Genomic DNA, 11887 nt, shown 5'->3' on the forward strand with positions numbered 1-11887 from the left:
TTACAAACTATTAGTAATTCATTTTAAATTATTATATTTATTTTCTATGATTTTTTCGTGTAATAATTATAAATTATTTTATAATTGAAAAATAAAATCGTAAATAGGAACTTGGAAATGCATATAATGGATACTTTTGAACAATTCAATGTATGTATACACAAAAACTATAAATACAAATATTCTAAATGAATACTTTATTTTTTAAATAATAAATTCATTAATAATAAAAATTATCCAAATAGTATAAATTTTATTTTTTAAAACATATTACATGTCTAATGTTCCGGCCGATTAGTTCATTATCAAAGGCAATATTAATTTTAATCTTTTTAAGTCAATTTTTTTTTATCTTTTATTTTTTTTTATTTGAACCTGTAACTGTACTTTACAACCAGCAAGTGAGATGTTCTATCCAGGCATGGCATGAGGGAGATAGCACCCAGTGGTGCATCCTCCTGAAGTTTGGTAAATTATTTTATTATATTTTAATGTGCATTAATCTTTTTAAGTCAATGATAATAAAATACTAAAACTGTGAAGAATAGAATATATTATTATATGTTATAATTACAAATACAGGTTTATTTTGAATGTTGTAAGTTGATGTGGGCATAATAGCGTGCAAAGGTTTATAAATCAATGTGAGGTGATACTGAATACTGTGGTGCTAAAATTAATATTGTCCTTGATGAAGGCTGGATCGGCCGAAACGTTGGACATGTAATATGTTTTAATAAAGCAAGTTAAGACTATTTGGATAACTTTTGTTATTATTAATAAAACTACCAGTCTCCAACAAGATAATAAAAATATATATGTAATAAAGTCAGGGACAAAATTTGCTGTCAGACAAAACATATTTTTAAGATATTACTTTTTCTAAAAGTATTTTATCGTAAAGCAAATATTCATAATTTGGCTTTATTTTTTTAAAGTTCAAATATTTATGTACACACTTCATTGGTTAAAAACTAATTATTGAAAACAATTTTAACATCTCAAATTTAAGTTCGGTACCCATGTGGTAATCCCCAGCCTGATATACTTAGTTTTTCGGTTTGATACTTTTAAAGAATATTTAAACTAATTACAAAAAAAATTATTCAGAATAATTTAATTTAAAAACGTGTCAGTCAAAGTAAATAATTGGCCTTACATGATCCTCCTCTTCATAACTGGAAATGAGATTGAAGTAAAAACCAAGGAGCATACTCGACAGAATCAGAACCCTCATCTTGTTCAGAAGATACAAAGAACGAGAATGAGTTTTATTGAAAAATCGGGAATCCTAAAAACCTCCATGTGTTCCTTATGCTGGGTCACGTCCAGGAAGCAATTACGGTAGATGTGTTATTCTGTCTCACAAGTTCCGGGATTTGGGTTAAAATTTGGTTAACGATAAATAATAATTGAGATATATTGCAGAGTATAATATAGTATTTATTTTCAAGATATCCTAAACTATGATGTACGTACCTAAGCCATTAAGTCTGCTAATGTCCTCTTAGACATTTCCATGCAAATAAGTGATTCCGTCTACTTCGATATTACCATCATTGTCATTTTACTTTCACTAACCTACTCATGGAATATATAGTATTGGAAAATATTACGATTGTAGAAAATTAAAGAATTCTTAATTAATTATTCAATGTTTAATTGTTATGGAATCAATGTTGAAACAGTTAAGAACGATTTTATGGAGTTAGCCATCCTGTCAACTGACCCCATTAATAAATAAAATAAAGTGATCTTTTTTTTTTATACTTTTATTGTGTAATATGACACTCTGTCATATTTATAGATAATGGTGATAGGGTTAATTTTGACTTGCAATTTATTTGAACAATAAAACTACAACAAATATTCACACTGAATTCTTTATTTTTGAAATAATAAACTCATTAATAATAACAAAAATTATCCAAATAGTCCTTTCTATAAGCCTAAACAAACAAACCGTATTTATTAAAACATATTACATGTCCAACGTTTCAGTCAATCCGGCCATCATCAAGGATAATCTTGATTATTCAATATTTATTATATTTGTTTATTTATTTGTAATATTTATTATAAGTCATATTCCTCGGAATCATATAGTTCATTCACACCAGATTTACAAATATATAAATCAAATGATAACAAAATAAGAAATAGAATAAAAATAAATTTAGAAAAAAAAGTAAATAAATGGAAAAAATAATAATAATAATTAAAGAAAAGTTATACTTAAAATAACTTCTTGAACACGATCATTTCTATTTACATTCAGTTTGGAGAACTCTGGACCAAACTCTTCCCCTAACTCATGGGAGGAAAGAGCAGAACTCCGGAGATCTGGGTGCTTCTCTCTCAACCACGTCACTGGTATTAAAAGCCAATGGTTGAGATTTGACTTTAAAAAATAACTATTAATAAACTAATCGTAGGGCCTTCCGAAGCTCAGGAGTTTGGCGCAAGTCTATCGTTCTGAGATCTGCTGGCGGCGCCGGTTAGAATCCGGCCTTCGGGCGTTGACTTTTTTTCAAATGGCAGTCCCACGAAATGAAAAACTTGACCCGCAACCATGGTTAGAATAGGTTGGTCACCTGTAGATAACCAGGCTAACATCAACTTTGACGTGGATTCCTTTATTAAAAAAAAAAATTATCGCTCAAGTGATAAGAAAAGATTTAACCGACTAGTTAAACCAAAACACGCATTGTGCCTACGTCAATCACTTATTCTTTAAAATATATACCTTTTATTTATATGTTTTCATAATTCTCCATTATCTTCTACGACTGTATATGTTATATATTATTATTTATATTTTGTTTTTTGGTTTGCCAACGGTAGATAATACGTCTATATTCCAACTCTTATTTCTGGAAATGAATTTTAAAATGGGAAAAAATATTTTTCCTCTCATCTCCTTAGGTTAATTATCAAATTCTTTCATCTCTCTATATATATACAAAAGGGAATGGTCGAATCTTTGTCCACAATAAACTTTTGAATTAGTGGACCGATTCACGTGCAGTTTTTTTTTTTTTTTTCAAAATGTCGCCTTTCACCAAGGGAAGGTTTAAAGGTAGTCAAATTCCCGAATTCTTGAGTAAAAAAATTTATGAGCGAAGTTGAGCGTTTTTGGTTTGCAGCTCAGGAAGCTTGCGTTTTTTCACATTTATTGCACGCTAATCAATTCGTCTCTTGCCGAAGAGTAAGAGAAAAAGTATATTTAATTCCATTAAGCTCTATTATTTTTACAAAAAATTATAAAAATATAATGTGGCTCGCGGTAAAGTAGGTCAGTAAATTTTTTTTTTTAGTAAAAAGCAAATGATATTCGTTTTTAGTATAGTCTCAAAGTAAAATACCATTTTTCAAAGAAATAAAAAATTAGAAAATTTTCACCTCGATTTATTCGGCAAATTTTTATTCCTTCCGGTGACTATTGCTTATAACAATTATTCATAACTCCTCCTCTACATTTTATCCATTTGCGGCGTTAATAGAACCGTTAGAAAGCTGAATGTCTGAAAGGGAATGATCGAATCTTTGTCCACAATAAACTTTTGAATTACTGGACCGATTTTCGTACTTTTTTTTTCCACAATGCTCCCTTTCTCCATGGGATGGGGATAGTATGCTTTATTTTCATATTTCATCCAATCCCTACGTTAATATAATCACTGGAAAGCTGATTGTCTAAAAAATATTTCACCACTCTCTGATATGTCGATAGATCTCATTTGTTTAAACATAGTACTAATATTGAAGTACAGTGAGGGTTGTTATTCAAAAACTATTCACTAAATCATAATAATAAAGTATATATTTATTTATTACAAACTACCAATTGTGTTTATTAAATCCATACACATCCTTAAATATAGCAATAGCGAAGTATTGCTAGGTCAGCTAGTGGTTTAAATTTATCAATTTTTCATTAATTATATGTATGGTAGATTTTTAACTGTCAAATTTTTAATTAAAAGATTTTTGAGAATTTTTTTAAAATTCAACATTTAACCCAGTTAAACTATCTATTTCAATGAAGATAATATCTAGGAGAGGATACATTTTTGTGTTGTATTTTTATATTTCTTTTTCAAAATAAATATTTTTAATATTTTCAAAAAGAAATATTAATATAAATACTTTTATGAAAAACATTTACATTGAAATTAGTCAATCTTTCAACTGAGAGGATCATATAGACAATTAGTATGGGAAAGTATTGCTATATTGGATGATACATATCTGTTTTGAAACGAGCAAAGATTAATTTCAACTCAAATTAAGCAAGTAAGCGAGGGATATAGAATGCGCTCGTCCCACCAGATTTTTAATGAGTATATAAATAAAACTGAAGATAAATCGATAAAAATACAAAATAAGCATATAATCAAACAGAATATCAACTAGTATATCAGCGAAAGGGAAGTAATATAAACATAAATAAAATATATTTATTGTCATTAAAAAAAAATGAAAGACTTCTCAACATGTGTTCACAATGAATAATTAATAGAGTCCTTAAAAATTTCTATGGTAGGATATTTCTTAGGAGTAAGGTAGGAAAAAAATGTTTTGTTTTTTTCTTTTTTAGGTTTTGGACTTGTCGATTTGTGTCTTAACTTATTTATTCCCTTAACTTATTTATTCATTAAATTGTTTCTTTTAACTTATTTATTTATTTAAATATATCTTTAGACTAACTTTTTTTTTTAAATCTATATATTAGTCTGTTTTCTGAAAATTTATTTATTTATTTGTTTTTCTGTAAACTGATTTACTGCTGTGACTATCATGTCTTTGGTTTGATTTTACATTGCTATCTAATGATAAAATCGTTAGATTTGTTCAATCAATCGAACATGGGTAGCAGATGACTGGAGAGGGTCTGAGAGAGCGAATTGGGAAAAATAAATTTGTCATTTAAATAAAATAAAACTGTTAAATAGAAAAAAAACTGTATTTAGTATGTAAACGAGTATTAATTGTAAAAAGAAAAGGTAGGAAAAAATATTGTTGTTGTATCATGTATATATATGCATTGTATGTCCGATCATGGATTCATTGATATGCTGTATACTGTAGCAAGCCAATGTATTTGGGCAGCATTGATGAATAAAGCATTTTAGTGCAAATGACACGTTTTGAAATCGATTTGAAATTTCAAATTTATTCAAAAATCAACCAAACTCACCTCAGAAGAGTTAGTGATCTGAGCTTAAATTTTGAGTTAATTGATGTCAATTTTTGCTCTGTGTTCGTCGTGGGTACGCTTTCGGTGAGGTCTTCAACTTCTTAGATAATTACTATTTTTTTTTTATTTGTTTGGTTTATTTGAATTGTAAGATATTTTATTTCATTTTTTTTAAATATTCTATTGTTTTCTATGATTGTATTTTAATGTGTATTCTCAACTTTTGATTTTCTTTCTGATCTTATAAATTTTATTAAATTATGCCATATCCGTTATTCATTTTTAACTACGTTTATTCTTCTCATTTGGTTTCATTTCAATTTATCTATCTTATTATGACAATTTTTATGTATTTTTTAAAAATTTATTTTACCTTCGAAGTAAACTTTGTGATAGCAAACATCTTATGAATAAGACATCGGCTATTTTTATTAAAAATGAGAGAAAAAAAGTGTTATAAGATTATTTGTCTTTATTATAATTGAATAACACTCAAATAAATTATAGGAAGATGACTACTATGTAAAAAACTTACGTTTATTAATATAAATAAATTATTCTAAAGCTAGACTGGAAATATGAACTTCTGCTACATTAGATCGGTCACAATAAAATTTTATTTTTATTTCTGAGTGCTATTTTCTGTTTTTGAAAAAAAAATACAATTTTTATTTGGACTTTCCACCAGATACAGGAAATTTAATTTTATTCAACAAAAACCTAAAATTTGTACTAATTTTTCAGTACACCATATCCTTAAAACTACCAACACGAAAAAACTTAAAAGCATATCTTTTAAACTTTCCAAAATATGGTCCCATTTAAATTCAATAGTCCCCAAGGTACAATTTTTCCTACTAACGAAAAATTTTTCGAGTTTATTTTAGCACATATCTTAGAAAACTATTACTCATGCAAAAATATTAATGAATTTTCAACAAAATGTGGAGCATTTGGTGAGGTTTAATTTAGTACAAATAGACATCTGTACGCCTCAGAAGCTTCTCAGATACAGTTTTCAAATATATACAAATGTTCTGAAAATGAACGAAATATAAAAGTTCGTTTAAGTATAAAATGAACTTCTGGATGTGTGTGCATGAAATATTACTATACCGACTTTTCAAAGATTGATTGAAACATCTTCTTACAACTTATTGTTGTAAATTATAGATTGAAATTTAATTATTTTCAAACATGAAATAGCGGCAAATAAACAATATCGAGTTTTTATGAAATATTAAATTATAAAACTTGATTGAAGCCGACGTACAGTTGAAAACGTTCCTATTTCCAGTCTGCATTGAGAATGCTTTCGGCCTGAACAATCAAACATTTTCTTCTAATTAGTTTCATTTTTTGACCATGGCTCTTGTTGTCTCATTTTTATGCATATCAAATATTATATCATAATTCTCTAATATATTTAAAAAAAAAAATCAATACAAAATTCAATCATTTCTAGCAATTTCGTAATTAAAATTGAAAAGTGTATGAAAAGCAATGAGTCCATTTTTAATTATTTATTTTTTTGGGTGGGGGTTTATCATTGTTATCAGTTAAGGTTTAATTAAAAAATTATACAACTCATTTAATAACTATAAATACAGCCACATCCAATATCATGGAAGTGACAGTAGCAGGTTGATCTATTTTATTGAATAAAAAAAATGTATAAAATATGACTTCAGTTGTATTCCTTCTGTATCTTTCAATTGTTTAAACGATTAAAAAAATAATAATACCCCTTCACTAGAATATTTACAAATTCATTAAAACTCATCATTACAAAATCATTGTTAGTAAACAATTTCACTTAATACAAAGTTTTAAATTATTCAATAACAAACTTTGGATTAAACATATAAAATTATATTGATAATAATTGAAATATTTAACCAAGAATAAAAGGATTTCTTCCATTTAATATATCCTGGACGGTGCGAATCGCAGGACCCAACTATAACAAAAAACAAACAATTTACAATATAATTTACTCTGTGTTTAAATTATTCATTGAATAAAATTTCTTACAATTGTCCTGTTTGGTGAGGTCAGTGCGGCATAAAGTGGCTGATAAGAAATGGTCTGTAAAATAAAATACAATCATTAAGACTGTAAGATTTAAAAAAATCTTATTTATCTAACAATTAGAATGTTGTAATATATGAGCTGTTTTCCTAAAAAACAATTTCATATTTCATATGTATTAAAATTTTAGAAATACTCAAGTAATGAATAATAACTATCCGTCAGAAAAGTATTATTATTACTATAAGACATTTTTACAATAAGGCATACTTACTCTATTATTTAAAGCTGTCCTGTTTGGTGAATTTAATACAGTGAAAAGTGGCTGGTAAGAAATGGTCTGGAAAATGAAATATAATTACTACGATGGAAAAGAAAATTCAGATAAATACGTTTTTTTAGAGTTATATTGTATACACACGCAAGTTGAGAAAGAATCATTTAGTGCTTATGCACTAGTTAGAGGCTAAAAAGCCTAAATTCTGCAAAAGTTATACTTCAACGTCACATCTTAAGGTTATAAATAAGAAATCATTGAAGTCAATAAGAGAAATAGATTTCCCGAATTTTATGAAATTACTATCGCAACTCAGTCTTTTAACAAGTTTCCTTCATATTATTTGTATTAAAATTTATTCTAATATTTTTTGGGTCAAAAATAGTTTCTAGTGACAGCATAATTGTGTTTTCTATTCGTATTGTACCTTTTAGTACAAGATCCCAGTGGAAAAAAGTAAGAAATTTAACCCCAATTTTTGATTACTTTAATGAAAACTATGTACAATTACTAGTCAACATTGACGAGTCTTCCAAGCTGAGTCAGATCAAATAAAAAATGGCGGCTGATTGAAAACATTTACAAAATAATTTTCCATTCAGACCTCCATACCGTTAAAACAGATTTGTTTATGTTCAATAGTTCCCGAGAGTTTTTTAAAAACATTCCAAGAAAAATTTACTAAAAAATCAGTAGTTATTGAATTTACGGTAGTAGATTTATAACTCAGTAACCATAAAAGGTACAGATGTTACCTAACATTCAAGTTATGTAATAAATTGCTTAAGTTCATTTTTTAAAAACAATTTATTTAAATATACACAATGCAAAACACTACAATAATTAATGTGCAAGAAATAGAAGGTAAGCGTACTGGTTGACTGACTGCTACCTCCTATATACCTTCAATAATGCTGGAGTCAGCAATCTTTCATTATTTAACTTTCATATTAAAGCTAGTTTAAGGTGCTGCAAGTAGTTTATCTTCATAGAAGTAGTAATTTTATTGATATTTACTAAATATCAATACTAACTACTGATTTTTCAGTATATATTTAATGAAATATTATTGTTAAAAAAATGCATCGCGTGAACTATCGAACATAGAGCTATTTATGCTCTACTAGGGCTTATATTTAAGAAAATTAACTCTAATTTAAATGATGTTCTCTCAGGTTTTCTTGTGTTCTAGTTCTCAGGTATTCTAAGATCAGGATGAACTGAATGAAAATTTTTTTTTTTAACATTTTGAAACATCCACAATTTTGTATTAACTCTAACTATATTTGTCAGACTCATCAATTTGGACTAGTAATGATACGTAGCTTTAAAAATAATTCATTTGGAGGGGGGATGAGTAAATTATAGCTTCTTTATATATTTTTTAAATATAAGTAAATATTTTAATAATTTGTATATTTTTAAATATAAATATATGTGATAAATTATACTTACGCTGTTGTTTAAAGTTGTCCTGTTAGGTGAGAATAATGTGGTGAAAATTGGCTGGTAAGAAAGGGTCAAAAAAATAAAATATGATTATTATGATGGAAAATAAAATTCAGATAAATTAGTTTTTTATTTCTACATATCCCATTATGCCAAAAAATAAGCCATACTTACGGTATTACTAATAGTTGTTCTGTTTGGTGAAGTTAATACGGTGTAAAGTGGCTGGTAAGATAGCGTCTGGAAAATAAAATATAATTATTATGAAGAAAAAAATTTCAGTCAGTATTAAAGTTTACAGAGGGATTTCCTTATTGGATCGTACTCGACATAGCCCTACTTAAGGGTAATAGATATTTTTTTTAATTTAATATATTTATTAAAATTTACAACTGTACATTATAATACATTTAGTAAATTTGATCGAGGTTATAATGGAGTGAAACAGGCGTGTAGAGAACTACCCATTGGTAGAACTCTAATTAATAGATAATAGTGTAATATTGTGTATCTTAAAAAGTTAAAAAAAAAGAAAAATTACTGTGCATTCGCTATGTGAAGAAGAAAGACTTCTCCACAAGTTATACCGTCACATGGCAAGTCAGTTGAAGATAAATGTTTTAAATCATTAATACGAATAATCAATTTCCCCAATTTTATTAAAATAACCTTCTACCTCAATCCCTTGCGCCAACTTCGTTTTATTATTTGCATTTTAATATTGTCCTTTTTATTTTTTTTTTTTTTTAGATTTTACTTTTTTTTTTTTTTTAAATACCGTTACTATTGGCAATAACTATCAGTCAGCTAGGTATTATTGTTACTACAAGTACTTCATAGAATTATTAATACTTACGCTGTTGCTTCCAGTTGTCCTGTTCGGATTGGTCAATACAGTGAAAAGCGGCTGGTAAGAAAGGGTCTGAAAAGTAAATATAATTACTATGACCAAAAAGAAAATTCAGTTAGTAATATAATTTGCTGATGAATATATTTTTTTTTACTAATACGTTCTTTTCCACACTTAAGACTATATATAATAGTATTGTACAGCCTCTTGTATAATAGTTTTTTATAATGTATAATTTGACAAATCAAGGAGACAGCGCTAAATATAGGAGAAAAGACATGATGAGGTGTATCTACACAACTTCATGCCTGTTGAAGAGACATGTTTAAAAAACAATAATAATAATCACCAAGTTCCGCTATTTTAGATAGTTATTGTGACTGACTTCTAAAAATAATCTTCCACTTAAATCGTGTGACAGTTATGTCTTTTATTATTTGAATTTTGATCTTTCAACTCTTATCTGTTTTTTAAAACAGTTTCCGGTACCAGCTTATATATTTTAACATTTCATTCTTAACACGTCAAACTATAGCATTTAATACCATATTAACTGAAAACAAACAATTATAAAAATAAAGCAATAAAAAAAATGAATGACAAATCATAATGATAAATAAATAACAAACCAAATTAGATTATCCGTTTAATATTCTAAAAAGAAAACATATTTGTTTCCTAGCAGTATTTAATATTTAAAATTTCAGTAATAATTAAGTAATGAAAAATGACTGAGGTTCTCTAGATCAAATAGTCAACATCCCCAACTTTATTAAAATCACCTCTCATCTTAAACACTTGCGCCAATTCTGTTTTTTATTATGTTCATTATAATGTTATCCGTTTTTAAAAAAAAAAAACCTTTTCTATTGGCAGTATTTATCAGTCAGAAAAGTATTAGCGTTACTACAAGTACTTCTTATAATTTGTTATACATATATATTGCTCAATACGGTGAAAAGTGGCTGGTAAGAAAGGGTCTGAAGTAATAAAACTTACTGAGGAATTTTTCTATTTGTACGTAGTCGACTTAGCCCTATTTAAGGGTTTAAAGAAACTTTAGTGAAAAGGAAAGCCTTCTCCACAAGTTATACCTCATTTAAAAACTATGCCCCTTGTTAATTCTGTTAGATGAAAAATCTTTGTTCCGAAAAAAAAGTAGGAAATTTATAATTCAGTGAATAACAAAGTCCAAAGATATATAAATCATTGAAGAGCAAGAATCTTATTAAACAAAAAAATAAACAAAAAATTACGATTCGAGTGCAAAATTGATTTTATCATACGATGGAAAAAGTACATTTTGGTCTGGAGCTCTTCACTTACCAGTTCCAGAAAAGTTGAATCGGCATTGAGTAAAGTACAGAAATTATACATTTTCTTTACATTAAAAATTAATAGGAAAAAATCAATGCAGATGGGCCCACCCAGCCTCATAAATTGGATACCCTTAATTGGTTAAAAAACAGGCGGTAGAGCGTGATTCTGATCAAATTCACCTCCTTGCACAACCGTTCGTCTAGTAACTGTACTTCCTTACTACTGACCCTGACCCTTCATAGGTTGTAGCTGTATAGATTTTAATTTTTTTTTTTTTATCATTACGTAATAACTCAGAATCAAAATGATTATTTTTTTAATTGTTTAATATTTTAAGGTCTTACAAATTGTACCATGAATGAGTCATACTTACGCTATTACTTTGCCCCAAAACTGAACTCTGGTATAATATCGATGAGATGAAAATGGCAAGTATGTACTTCATTGCTAGACGAGTTTCCAAGCTGTCGAGAGACTAACTTAACATCCCCCTTAAAGTCCATTTTATAGTAGAAATTGCAAATGCTGAATCATGTGTTGAGGTTAAGACCTTCTTACAAGAATTAAAAATCAAACGACCTTTTCAATTTTTCTGTTCATAATCGAGAAAATATTAACAATGGAAATCAGGATAATTTTCTTAGAATGTGTTGGGCGCCACGTGTACTGGAATTAATTATACGCACTGTGAGCATCAACAAATCAGATGTGGCCTCCAAACAGAGGTGACAGTTGGCAGTGAATTCAAGGGAAGTCCAGA

General features: G+C 27.7%; 1 protein-coding gene and 1 long non-coding RNA gene across 2 annotated transcripts in view; both read right to left on the reverse strand.

Annotated features, from left to right (window-relative positions):
- LOC106686621 (uncharacterized) overlaps window positions 1-1249 on the reverse strand; it is a 2505-nt gene extending 1256 nt beyond the window's left edge. The window contains exon 1 of the long non-coding RNA XR_001344047.2: window positions 1160-1249. This is a non-coding gene — a long non-coding RNA (uncharacterized lncRNA). The remainder of the gene's footprint in view (window positions 1-1159) is intronic.
- Window positions 1250-6775: 5526 nt separating this feature from the next.
- On the reverse strand, window positions 6776-11581 carry LOC106686620 (uncharacterized). Its single transcript, XM_014430011.3, has 7 exons — window positions 11501-11581; window positions 9814-9879; window positions 9132-9197; window positions 8964-9014; window positions 7506-7571; window positions 7235-7288; window positions 6776-7160 (listed from the first exon to the last, which is right to left on the reverse strand). Exons 1-7 carry the CDS (start codon window positions 11570-11572, stop codon window positions 7095-7097), a joined length of 441 nt encoding a protein of 146 aa, XP_014285497.1. The 5' UTR covers window positions 11573-11581; the 3' UTR covers window positions 6776-7094.
- Between the last annotated feature and the right edge of the window lie 306 nt (window positions 11582-11887).

The sequence above is a fragment of the Halyomorpha halys genome, unplaced genomic scaffold (genome assembly GCF_000696795.3).
Source record: "Halyomorpha halys isolate HHAL.00 unplaced genomic scaffold, Hhal_1.1 Scaffold852.1, whole genome shotgun sequence".
NCBI lineage: Eukaryota > Metazoa > Arthropoda > Insecta > Hemiptera > Pentatomidae > Halyomorpha > Halyomorpha halys.

Bases quoted from the DNA above. Each gene is read 5' to 3' on its own strand.
- LOC106686620 (XM_014430011.3), bottom strand. From the start codon at position 11,572: ATGAAGTACATACTTGCCATTTTCATCTCATCGATATTATACCAGAGT. The intron at 9,880-11,500 runs GTAAGTATGACT...TTTACTTTTCAG, and splicing joins TTTTGGGGCAAAGTAATAGC to ACCCTTTCTTACCAGCCGCT. The intron at 9,198-9,813 runs GTAAGTATTAAT...TTTATTTTCCAG, and splicing joins GGACAACTGGAAGCAACAGC to ACGCTATCTTACCAGCCACT.